General features: G+C 36.3%; 1 protein-coding gene across 1 annotated transcript in view; it reads right to left on the bottom strand.

Moving 5' to 3' along the window:
* Positions 1-11201, bottom strand: part of LOC127871010 (RPA-related protein RADX-like) — a 196982-nt gene extending 185781 nt beyond the window's left edge. Inside the window, exon 1 of the mRNA XM_052413625.1 lies at positions 11084-11201. Coding sequence (XP_052269585.1) covers positions 11084-11182 — 99 coding nt within the window. The 5' untranslated portion in view covers positions 11183-11201. The remainder of the gene's footprint in view (positions 1-11083) is intronic.
* Between the last annotated feature and the right edge of the window lie 3066 nt (positions 11202-14267).

The following is a 14267-nucleotide window of genomic DNA, read 5'->3' on the forward strand; positions in this document are numbered from 1 at the left end:
TAAGTTGTGCAAATGACTCCCGGTTACAATTATGTGAGAACAATTTATTTAATTCCAGTACATGTATATTTCAACATGTCCATTTATAGAACTGATTCACCTCGTTTTTCGGACATTTATTCGACACGTAATGCGCTTTAACAAATTTTCGTTGAATTAATTACGCACACTTGTAAATGTTTCGTCCGATAATCGATAGTTAGAAGACTGATGATGGCAACCGGCCGTGATCCTCGTGGACAACGTGAATTTCATGCATAATTCCGTCAAAACATTTATTCGACTCGTAAAGTGTGTAAACAAATTATCGTTGAATTTATAACGCAACAGTTAATATTTGTTGAAATCTCAAATGGGAATAATTAAATTTGTAATCCGAAACCTATTACCGTAAGTCGATGTTCACGCGTTTTTAATCCGAAACACACTTCCGAATGTAAATGTTACCGCAACGTTAAATATTTTTGCTTCAAATTAGCAGTGCAAATTTATTTTGTGTCGAATCTTTTTCTCAATTTAAAAGACCGCGAAAATTATGCAGCATGTACAACGTCGCTTCTATTGCATACAAATGGCGTGTATTGAGCGTTTTAACAAGCACACAACAGGTCAGGGGATTGACGCATATTCAGAGGCAATATTTCATCAAATCTATAAATAGTCACTTAAAAATGGCAAGGTTTGTGTTAAAGAAATAACTGAAAGCTTTTATCGTAAGTATTTACCAGAAAGAGATTGATAAAAACGGAATAAACGGGATTATCTGGTAATAAATAGAAACTTGAAAAATAGTAAGTATACAGTAATAGAGTCGGGTTGAAACGGATGAATTGGGGAATCGTTCGAGTCGGGATTTTACTATCTGTGCGGAAAAGTTTTAAAACAATTAAACAATATAAAAAAATATATTTTTAAATGACTGGGGGATTTTTTTAAGAGTCATAGCGCACCAAATGACGTCTTTTGACGCTGTTTTTCTCTGAGTTATAAAGCACCACAGAAGGTGAATTGACACGTTAAATTAAAAAAAAAATCAACGGACTCCCAGAGCCTTTAATAATTTTTGCTATGGTGGCTCTGGCAGTCCATATGCACCCCTTCATAAACATGGGTGCAGTTCAGCGCAGCGAATCCGTGCGCTTCACTAAACAGACGTTGTTCGAGACAAATTGAGGAAAATAATGAATTAACTTCCTAAACATGTTAAATTTACCTGAATGGCGACCTACGGATGTTATCCTTTGCATGCACCCTATAAAAACACGACGATGTTTCAACACACTTTTCTCGCTGACATGTTTATGTTTAAATTTGAAACAGTGTATTCTGTATCGAATACCACATCGTTATCGACTTTAGACTGGAGCACATATCCCTACGTGCAAAATATTGGTGTACTCAGTGATTCCCCTATGTGCAAAATATTGGTGTACTCAGTGATTCATTTTGAAATCTACATCAATGAGTCCCTGGGACTCGCATATTTTGAAACAATGGGTCCAAACTGAAAACAATGGGTCCCAGATTGTGTCTTTGTAAATTCGTTACAAATAATCTACTTAACATGATACGCCTTAGCCAGTGGCTCTTTTATGCAATTTTACAGCTAAAAAAAAAGAAATAGGTTTATAGCAAGTAAAATCTTTATCTGTTTTACTTTAAATAACAAACAGTGAAACATATAACATCTTAAACAGAGAACTTTTAACTTATTTAACAATTTGGACTGACTGTTTATAATTTTTTGGTAAAATTATCCCTTTCAAACAGTGTGACAAAAGACAATTTCTGCTTTGGTCAAAAGGTTTACACCTTCAATACAGATTTAGTGTAATAACACTCATAATGTATTTAAGGTCAGGGATCATATTTTTTTCGGTTTTGTCGGTCCTAGACCGATTGGGGTCATGAAAGACCGATTGAAAATCCCAAACAGTCGGTCCGATTCTGTTTGCTACTAAAATTCCCATGTCATGAAATCGATTACACAGTGTACATGCTTACACACCCTAATGACATCCTTATCTCGATTAGGTGTGATAAACCATTCGCTGCAGTCTCTAAACCGGTCAGGACCAGTTTATATCACGTCAGACCAAGAATCAAAAACTTGTGAACAGCGGATAAAAGACGCATCCGAAAAGACGCGTCTGAATGCACGCGCTGTAACCAGTGTCTGACAAATTTCTTATTTTTCAGGTAGCCCACTGGGCTACCAATAAAAATATTTGGTAGCCCATAAAATTTTCATACAAAATGATAAGAGGCAGGTTTTCATCTTTATTTTATTTCTTCATTTACATATTATATACATAATATGTATACATACATACATAAAACAGCAAGTAGTCTGATGTACACAGTCAATATCGTAAATTAATGTTACAGTACAGGCACCGTGTACTTAAATGTAATTGTACCAAAGAAAATCATATACTACATGTAGATATTACATGTTTGGCACATGTATGTGTACTTAAATTCGGACAGCATGTTAAGTCGTAAACGTAAATAAAGCGTTTAGATGATCAATACGATTGACTCGTATGGTGTTAATCAATGCAATTGCCCTTTTTAACAACAAATACCGAGTTTCAAGCAATCAAGAGTATTAAATCATTTATTTACTTGTGTCCGACTTTAAGTACTGTCCGAATTTACGTATTGCATCAGTGTGCAGTCAGTATACAATACAATAATTGTTTCAATAATGAAGGAACTGATACAGCGTAACGGTAACGATACAGCGTGTTAACATGATATTTTATTAAAAGAAAATGGCAATGCCAAATAATTTGCGAGATACCCCGGTACTTTAGTTGAAATTCACAACGAAACTTTTAATGGAAATTAAATGATCTCAATGTTGTACCAGCTACGAAATTTTTATTTAAATACACCCACGCCAATTTTCGCGCGCTTTTTATCAGGACAAAGAAATTCATTTCTTAAATGTAGAATTTTGTAACCTAAAATAGCTGTACACAACGCGTGCAAACTGTGGCAGGTTATTTACGCATGTTGCAATACAACGGTCCTGATTGGGAGCTTATTTCATCATATCTTTAAATAGAACCATATGCCGAAATTCATTTGACACTTTAGAAAATTTCAAACATTTGTGTTTATGACTCATATCGTCTATATTACCCACCCATAATTTGGTTTTAAAAATATAAATCGGGCATATATGGGCTTATTGATTAACAGTCGATTAATCAAATTATTAATTGACAATGCAAACTAATTAGCAGGTGTTAACCGCGTTCACAAAGTTGTCAGTAATATTCATTTTCGGTTTCGTTACCGTTTTGAAGAATCCGCTATTGTTTTGATTTATTTAATGTTTGGCGTCCTTGGATATTTAACGACATCAAAAACGTTGTCGCTATTACTCATTGTTGTGGTTAACAAAGAACTCCAAACTGCGAAATGATGTTGCATCATGTGCGCCAACTATCCAACCGGCTCTCATTATATTATTAGCAGACGACAAATGTTGATTCTGATTGGATGAATAAAATACACTGTTACTGTTTAAGACACTACCGCAAGTGATCGGTTACTGATTAGATAATTGACTGCACTTTGTTATCGGATTATAAGCAATACACAGTGCACAAACACATGGTCAGCGTGTTTATTCTACGTATGTCTGTCAATAAACCGGGCTACCGCTCTTATAGATTTATAGTAGCCCGGCGGGCGTCAGCTGGAAAATTTCAGTTGCCCGATGAAAAATTTCGGTAGCCCCCGGGATCCGGGCAATGGATTTGTCGGACACTGCTGAAACTAAACAAAACATGCCGATACATTTTCCACCAGCGTAATAATCCTGTAATATAATTATGAATGAAAGTCGCAGATCTGATCGACAGAACAGCCGAAAGTAATTTTTATGGGCGGAACTTCACATAAAATAGTACACAAGAAAAATAATATACATTGAATAAATCTTTAGTAAAACCGTGTAAGAATCGAAATAATTCGTGTACTTTATACTTTGTTGTCGAATACCTCACGACCGGAAAATTAGATGCGTGGTTTCAAATGCTTCGCTTTCGTGATTATATCCCTACGCATCTAAACTATCGGACGTGGGTTATTTGACAACAAATTATTTCTTAATTATTTGGTTTGTTGTTGTCAGTAGCCAACCTACGCACAGACATTTGTTTGGTTCAGTGCATGTTTGTAAGATATTATCGAGCCAACAACAATTTATAACATCGGTATAGACTTACACAGATTAATAATATTGACAACCATGAAAAAAGTCTGATAAAACAGCACACGAAACAACAATGAAATACCAAATGATAAAACCAGTTTAGAAAACTCGTTCCGTTTAAAAAAAATGCCTAACGGAATTTTACTTGTACATGTATTATACCACCTTCATGAGTGGCAAAATCAATGGTATATATATTAACGTAATTTGTCATGATTTCGGATACACATTTTCGGATACTTTTCCCCATTTATATCCGGACCGATTGATGTTGCGGGAAAATATGATCCCTGTTTAAGGTGTATAGCCATCTCGCCTTGTTTTTTCTTCAAACAGGGAGAGCTTTTTCCATAAATTCATTCCTGACAAAATTGCACAACTTCACTCTCATAAGTTTGTCATGGTTCCCTACAGTTAAACTATTCCTGAATTTGGTCAAGACCTTATTCTAGACATAAAAACCCCTCTCACATCCTGCAGTATGAACAGCAGAAGTCTGTGTTGTTATATGTACTTACATTCTACGTTACATAGGAGCGAATGCTGTACAATCTGTATCACTATTATGTATGTACCGTATAAAAATAAAAGATGCTATTTATTTCAGAACTTGCACATTTTTAATTGTCACTAGAGAAAAAACAACAATGATCAATTAATCCAGAAAAGTATAATAACATCGCTTTACAATGTAACTGTCTGCGCTCACAACAGACGAACACAAAATGTGTTTTCTGCCGTTTATTCTTCACATTTAATCACATGTTTAACATCGAGGCTGCGTTATCGATAAATATCTACACACTGAGCGAGTTTAAATTGTTGAGGATCAATTTTGAAAACCTTTTTGGGTGGCATTTTCTTTGTTTACCATCCGGGACAGCAAATTAAGCGTCCAATGAACTTTTAATAAAACGCCATAACTCGTTGGATAATTGATATATTTCAACTAATCAAAATACGCGTATTACATTCTGAATTTAGGAATGTTACTTCCGTTCTACTTTTCAAAACGGTGTTAACATGTGTTTCGCTTATCTCCACGAATCGAACTCCGTATCATGTACAACTTTGACGATGTTGAAAATCGGACTTTTTAAACAATGCGTCGCGAGTACGCACATGTTTGAGAATGATGCGTCCCCAGAAAGAAACGTGCGTCTGGCACGTGGGACGCACATCAAAATGAATCACTGGTGTACTGCGACCTAACCAATATTCGGTCAATTTTCCAATGTGGCGGATACAGCGTACAAAACAAAACATAAGTCAATAAAATCACTTATTTCTTGCCTAAATGGTACCATTTGGATGAGTTTGTGGTTTAGATAGGTAAACTTTAATAAGTTCTTGCAGTTTCCTTAGGTTGGCACTAGGGAAAAAAAATTAGAAGCCAAATTTCAGCACTACGATAAAGACCCACATTATAACCTTATTTGCTTAATGAACGAAATATTCATTATCATGAATCTATAGGTATCAACAATGACTGTATTAAATTATTATTGAAGTCACATTAAAATAAATTATTTGTTGCCTGAAATCAAATAATTTTATGTTTTTTTTATTTTTCATTTATATTTATTTTCATGCACTGGCATAAACAGTATACAATGTTAGAACTTTCAGATATGCCCCGGTCTTTGATTGGGTGGGTCTTGCGTAACTCTTATTCGCCACCCCCCTTCTCCCAATAATTTTTGCCGTAGTCTGGTGCTTCTTGATTTTTGAAAAATACATTTACTGCAATGTATTCTTGAATTGACATATTTTTCCATAGTTGCAATATATAATTTATTGAAATGTACCAGTAAATTTGTAAGTCTTAAATACTGCATGTACTGAGTGGCTAGGCTATATTTAGTTACACATCGTCTGTTTTTAAAAAAGCATGCTTTGCATGCGTAGAACTTGGCATTGCAGACGGCAGCAATAATTTTGCGCTCTTTCTTATAACACGGGTTTTACATGGCATACCGGTATTAATGCATGGTGAATAGTTCTTATCACGTGGCTATAGAAAAACGGTGTAAATCAGTTCTACAAATAGACATGATAAAATATACATGCACTGGATTTAATTTGTTACCGCATCAAATTATTAACGGGTTTTGTTTTTCACAACTTACTCGCCATAAGTAATTTTACACTGCTCACCAATTGCAATTATTTTCTCATAATTAATGATTGTTTACAGTACGGTAAATAGGTGTGATGATGATGCCTGAAACCGCCTTTAATGTACTGCTTTATTTACCGGTTTTATATCACGTATTAATGCTACTACTGTGATTCATTGTTAATAAACCTGCGATAAACACTTACTCTGTGACCGACGTCAATCAAAAATAATAATCGCTATATAACTCCGCCTCCATAAACATTCTCGTAACCGATTGGACGTTAAATGTCACAGTTTGGCGACTGGAAAGTTACCCGAAAATTTCCCGTGACGCATCTGTCAGCATACATTACTGTGTTATGTGGCTTGAATATACGATACGGGCATCCAGTTATCTCTTATCAATGGACTATCTGTTACCACCAGGAGCTTTTATGGCGATTACATGTGGAAATCGGTACCGAGTTCTCTTTAAAAGTAGGGAATATTATCCTTCTTTCCTATTGGTTCGTGAATTCCTATTAGTTCGTGAATTTTTTTGTGACGCAATAATAAAAACATCCGTGCGTCGCACGTGTCCGAATTCGATACTAGTATAACCGGAAGATTTTGCACTCTCTGTAAAAGTGAAAAATGAGGACAAAAAAGGTAATATTTTGCTTTTTCTTACTGTATACACATTCATATAATTGCAATTTGCACTGAAATAACTGAGTAAAATAACAGTATACCTTAAATATTACGCTTATTTAGGTTTTACATCTGCCCCAGACTTTTGTTTACAATGTCAAGGTAACGTGACTAAAACAATATCGACTTAAGTCGACGTTTTTGTAAAGTAGAGGCCCGTAACGGGGGATATGGAAAGTTGAACGAAAACTGATTAATATCCAATTAACGTCGCGTGCTTTTTTAACGTTGTAGGCAGTTCCTCAAAAATATCATGGAAAATATAAAAACTATACCCCTGACATACTGCTTAAAGCAGTTGAAGAAGTAAAGTTGAAAAAAATATCCATCCGTCGTGTTGCTCTTCAATACAACATTCCATACCAGACATTGCGTGATCGGATCAGTGGTCGTGTGGATCCAAATAACTTCACGACTGAAACGATTGTCACTAAAGACGAGGAACTGAGGTTGGTGGAACACACAGAAGACTCTGCCAGACTGGGGTACGGCTTCAGTAATACAGCAATGCAACAGATGGCAGGCGAGTTGGCGCACCACCTTGGAAAACACGCTACTGACAAGCCACTCAGTAACTGTTGGTTATATGGCTTTTTAAAAAGATGGGAGAGCAGAATATCCACACTGAAACCTTCAGCGTTGGATTCAAACAGAGCCAAACACTCAACTCCAGAAATTGTTGCCAAATATTTTGATAACCTCGAAGTGGCTATCGCGGAGTACGGGCTACAGGAGAGACCTGATTGCATATACAATCTGGACGAAACGGGCATCTCTCCTGAACATCGACCACCAAATATTATCGCTCCAATCAAAGAGAAAGCGCAGGCGGTCACGTCGCCACGATCGGCAACAAAAACATTGATCGCGTGCGCAAGCGCATCAGGACACCATCTGCCGCCATATTTTGTGTTTAAAGGTTTATTAAAATCTAAGCGAACTAATTTTTAATCCATATATGCTAAGCAAATGAGTTACATTCATAATTATGTAGTACAGTATTTATAAAGCTAAAACATGCATTTAAAGTAAAAGTCAGTCGCGTAAATCAATACATTGATGTTATTTAATTAATTGCAAAAGAATATTAACTTTGAAACACAACATTAATGTACTATCTTTTAATATTTAAACGCTGTAGTTATTTACATAAATAATTAATGCAGGAAAAAGGTCCAACGACAACTTGTCGAAAGAACTTACACCCGGTGCTGTTGTGACCATGTCGGAAACTGGTTGGTCGACCACTGCAACCTTCAAGGACTACCTCGAAAACCACTTTTTGAAGTACGTCAATAGAGGAGACGGCAGCCAACCAGTACTTCTATTACTTGACGGGCACAGCACACACACTTCCCAAGAGATGGTGAAATGGGCCAGAGATCGACACATCCACCTGTTTTGTTTGCCAGCGCACACATCGCATGTCCTGCAACCCCTTGATGTCGGAGTGTTTGGGCCGTTCAAGCGCTTCTATTATAGCGAATGTGCTTCGTACATGAAGGCGAATCAAGGCAAGATCGTCACGAAATACGAAATAGCAGGCATTGCATGTAAGGCGTACTTGAAGGCCCTCTGTTCCTGGAACATAGTTTCCGCTTTTAGGAAAACCGGCGTGCATCCCCTGAACAAAAATGCTGTTCCGATGGAAAAGCTCTTGCCGTGTGAATCATTCCGAGATGAGACACCAATGCTCAAGATGCAGTCGATACGCGCTGGCAAAGAGGCGGTGGATGAGTATCTTCGGGCGAAATCCGAATCTACCAGCACAACAGCCCCTTGCAAATGCAAATGCGGGAAGCAAATTTCCACAACACCAAAACCGAAGCCTGGCGGGAAACTACTCACCAGTGATGCATACATTGAGGCGCTCGAAATATACGATGCACAAAAGAAAACCAAGGCACCATCATCATCCAGGACAAACCTGCCACAAACAAGCCCCAAACAATCTACAAGCGGTTTAATCATCAACTGAACCGACAATTCTGAAAGCGAGTCAGATATTGACGACACAGAAGTTTGCTGCGTTTGCGAGAGATTCACGCCCATCAATGTTGACATACGACCACACCTAAAGATAGTCAACTGGGGACAGTGCGACGAGTGTGGACATTGGGTTCACTTGGGTTTCTGTCATGCCAAGTCTGTTCTCAGACGAGGCGACAGTTTTCTGTGCCCTCATTGCAGTTAAATTGTCGATGTTGTTTATCGTTGTTCAGTTGTTTTCTTACTGCAGACTTTTGTACCAACGAATCAAATCTTCATTTGTTCAATTTCATAAATTACTCACAGTTTGTGCATATTTGCTGTTTTTGCTGCTTAGTTACAATTGTTTTCACTGTTTATTTATTTATTGAGAAAATAATTACATTACATAATTGAGAATTGAACATCAGTGAATGATTTACAACCCAGTGCCCCCTTCTTGAGCCTCACATTTGAGCGCGTGCGCTCGACCAATAAAATTCACAAACCAATAGGAAAACGTTCAGCAGATACAGACTTCCGACTGTCAACATGTACATGTAAGTATATCGATGTTTAACAAGTTTGAGTTCAAAATTTTCGGTTTATTTGCGTTCTACGGATGTTTTTAGTTCTAGATATCATCATCTCCAATTTGAATAAATATTTAAGTTGCGCATACGCAATTTCGAACGCTTAGGTGGCCGAACCAACAGGAAAAGTGGCTATATACTTATAGAGAAATATCAGGGGTTTTTTTGCAATCGCCATTTCATTCACATTTTAAACTTTAATCGCCAGCTTGAAGATTTAATCGCCTATGGCGATTTTGGCGATCGGAAACGCTAACATAGGTTTCAGTGTTCCTTAACCCTTGCATTTTTGATAACATTTTGCACCCATCGACAATAGCTGAAATAATTCGCGTTCACAATAAATCTGAACGCTGAAACTCCGGTCTGCAAAAACCATAACGAAAATTAAATACAATACTATTATATCAATATGCTTAAAATTGCAAAAGAACATAACCAACTCATAAAGTTTTAGTTAATTAGTCGATTTTTACCTCAAATAGCGTCGAATTGAAGTTAAAAGGCATAATTTGTTTCAGTTAAACTTCTGCTTATATCGCAATACAATCACTGACCTCTCGCCATGTTATGAAATATTTAAATATCAACCAATCAGAAGAAGGCATACGGTGTAATAGGCTGCGTTATCGATTAAAATCTACCTGCCGTATACAGCGGGCACAGCGATTGGAATTGAAAATGTGAGTAGTGTGTTTATTTAAATTGGTCAGGTGTGCAAAATTAAAAGAGTCATTACATAATTCTTACTGAACATTATTGAGAAATGCATTATCTACACAGGTATGTAAATATTATTGCAATCCGTTGATATTAACTGTCTGATATCGGGGCTTGAATGTTGCGCACCAAATTCCTTGCGCATCAATATAGACAAAGAAGGAAAACTCTCGCTATTAAAAAGATAGAGTGGACTATTGACGCCAAGAGTCTGCCAAAGAAAAAATCATCAAAAGACTCTAAAGGCGGCAATTTATATTGACTACCATCGACAAAGGAGAGCGCATTGCAACTCGAAGCAGCCCATTGGGCTATAAAGCTTAGAGTTGATTATTGCAACTAGAGTACTTTTATGCATTTGAATGGAAGTTAACTGAAAAGATGAACTTTTGGGGGTGTCTTTTCTATTGTGTGGGGCTTTTGTCGAAATCAGGCTTCCGAAACAGGTTTTTCTACAGTGGGTGCATTCAACAGCGATTTACTTTCTTAGAAGTTGCGAGACGGTATGTTTTTTATTGCAATTATTGGAAGAGGACAGATCCATTTTAAAATGATACCAGGTTCGGAAAAATTGATACGTCGGAAAGGCAACAAAAAATGCGTTGAAAGTTGTCAGTTTTATAATAGGACCCTATGGGAATCCGAATTAGTGTAATGTAACCTGGTTATGAGGTTGTTTTTTTTTAAATTCTGACCGTTCAAATTCAGTTATTGCATACGTGCAACTCTAATATTTTATCCACATGAGTTGAAACGTACAAGAAAATCGTCTGATTCTAACGTCTGATCGGACAACTGCACAGCCCTTATACATTTTCGCAGATCCTGTAATTTTCCACATTTCAACTTCTGCGCCATCCCCAGTTCGGTTTGTTGAACAAACATAAATCCCGACTACTTGTGTACAGCAGCAGAAAGCAAATTTCCGTCATAATACAAACAAAAACAACGAAACAGATGGCGTTGTAATGAAATGCATGTAACATTTTTGGGACGTGTGTTACCGTAAGCTATTATTGTATATTATTATTCAACTTTAAAAGAAATTCTCTTATTAAAACACACATAATTAATTAAATAATTAGTGTCTTCACCGTCCTTAAAGGGCAAGTACAAAGCTTTGGAGTTTGGGGGATTAAATATTCACAAAATGAACCAGCAGAATGCAAACCGCATAATACAATTAGTGTGTTTATTTATGGTAATGAACTAATTGCCAAACAACCGCACGCAAAACAAATTTAGTAGACATAACACTAGTACACAAGAAACGCTCACACAATATGTATAGGTCCCTGCTCACACACATGAACACAACTATATACGGTGACCGCATTGTAAAGGTGAATGTACAGCATTTTAGATTAACGCTGGTTAAATGAATGCCAAACAATACTTGCACCAAAGGTCTATCAATAAATAAAGTGTATTTGTATATCTTTGTTTGCGCAGAATTATTCACTTTACTTTTTAAACTAAAAGTTAACGTCAACTCATCATATTTCGAAGTAAATGATAATTAAAAGCGAGCCCATTTCAATTTAATTTCCATTTAACTCTGAACCGACCTGATGCAAACATACAGAGCATAGAAATGTTACTTGTTTAAGCCTGGTGAGATTAAGCAAAATCTTTCATATCGTCCAAAACCATGTCGACATATAATTATACTTATTGCAATCTTTCTTAAAAATAGCTTCGATAGCAGGGGGTGGATCGTACGCAAGTAACTGGCGTGGCGTAAGTGAGAAAAATAGTAACTGGTGTTCAAAATGGCGGTTAACGGGTGAATTGTGAATGTTTTCGTCGGAGTTTTTGAAAGGTTTATACATTTACGATACTTATTCGACAATATACTTACGCGCAGGATGATCTACTGATATCCATTTAACCTCGGTATAAATCCTTTTGATGAATTATCAATATTAAAAAAGTTATTGAAGACTTTATGCACAAGATTCTCATTGTTTACGATTGACACGGTTCATTGTATGTGCATTTTTATGCCATATATAAGGGTTTCTCAGCAGTTTTTTATGGAAAGGTGGACTCAAAAACCATTATAGTTTACCTTTTATGAGCACTAGGATGCTTCCAACAGGCAATCGCAATATATGTATCAAAATTCGAAAATTAAACCCCATTTTAATAACTGGTGAGCACAGTACCCCCTCTTTCAGTAACTGGTGTTTATTCAAAAAGCACACTTGGTATGTGTACATAAAAACAAGGCTTGAAATCACCAACGTTTAAGTCTGATTTATTGACTCAGACATAAAAAAGAATCAAAATATCATTTTATCTACAATTCGTATCATACAAAAATCACATTTAATATAAAAAGATTTACACAAATACCACTTTTCATTCATTATTAAAGCATGATTTAATATCGCTAGATAAATGATTGAAAATCTCAGTCTTAGTCTATATTTTAGCCTTTCAACGTTTGTGAATACGGGCCTTTGTGCAGTTACAATTCCATTCCTCACAACTTAGCTTTCTGCGTTTAAAGATACCATCGGTATATTGATGACTACTTATAATTCTTTTAATTTCAGTGAATTGTGAAAAAAGGTCTAATGGTCCAGGGAAATGCAAATGTTTTTATTTGTTTCTTATTAAGACAAATCTATTGTGCATGAATATATCGTTTGTTCTTATCAAGAGCATTTACCGGTGATTCCACTTTCTCATCTACTTGTACACATAGATACACATAACAATAAGTTTAAATTTGGCCTAAATGTTTATCTTTTATATGACTATATAATTAAAAATGAATGAATAATTGATAAATCGGGACATGGTAGAATAAACGTATATCGTCACTGTTTCGGTATTTGTTTTTCAAAAATCGTTTTATGATATTATTTAATTGTGCCCTTCGAAGAAGAGGGGGTATATTGTTTTGCTGCATGTCGGTTGCTCGGTCTGTCTGTCGGTCTGTCTGTCTGTCGGTAAACCAGTTCGTTTCCGATCAATAACTTATCAACTATTTAACCGATTGGCTTGAAACTTTCCATGTGCATTTGCCCTACCCCTATTGAAATTTGGGTCACTAGGTCAAAGTTCATGGTCACTGTCGCAATAAGTAGGAATATCGTTTTCGATCAATAGCTCGGCAACGAATGGACCGATGGCTTGATACTTCGCATGTACATTGGCCTAGGCCAGTAGATGACCCCTATTGAAATTGGGGTCGCTATGTCAAAGATCCATATCACTGTAACAATAAGTGTGAAAGTCGTGTCCGAGTTATCCGATTGTCTTGATACTTGTGCATTGGCATTGGACAGATGCTGACCTGTATTGATATTGGGGTCATGCATTTAAAGGTCAAGGTCACCATGACACTAAGTGTTAAATTGGTTTCCGTTCGAAATGTCATCATATGATTGAGTGATGGGTGTCAAGGCCCCCTTTTTTGCTGGGACGGGGGCATCTGTGTCCGGCAGCGGAGCTTAAGTTTCTTTTGTGTCATCTTATTAAAATGATTTACTTATTTGTTTTTATTTGCGCTGTTAAACGCGAAAAACATTGCTTGTATCTTGTTTAAAACTGGTATGGTATGTCATGGGTATATGGATTATTTTATAAAGGGCATAATAAACTCCGAGATAAAACACAAAATAGTTTTTAAAAAGTTTATGATAAAATATTTGTGAACGTTACGGTATAAATTTAAATTGGAACGAATCAACACAATAAAGTTCTTAAGTTTGCAGGTTGTGTAACCGAAAACAAATCGAAATACTTCACAAATGTACTTTTCAGGGGACGTTTTTGAAGAATGGCACGGTACAAAACCAAGAGTCGTCTAAGCCTGTACAAAAAAAGGTCGAAATGCAATGTTGTAAAATCTGATCGAACCAAAACGCCTATTAAGTCACCTGCGGCAAAACGACTATGCGTTGTTAAATCACCCGTTTTTTATGCAAAA

Source organism: Dreissena polymorpha, chromosome 3 (assembly GCF_020536995.1).
Source record: "Dreissena polymorpha isolate Duluth1 chromosome 3, UMN_Dpol_1.0, whole genome shotgun sequence".
Classification (NCBI taxonomy): Eukaryota; Metazoa; Mollusca; class Bivalvia; order Myida; family Dreissenidae; genus Dreissena; species Dreissena polymorpha.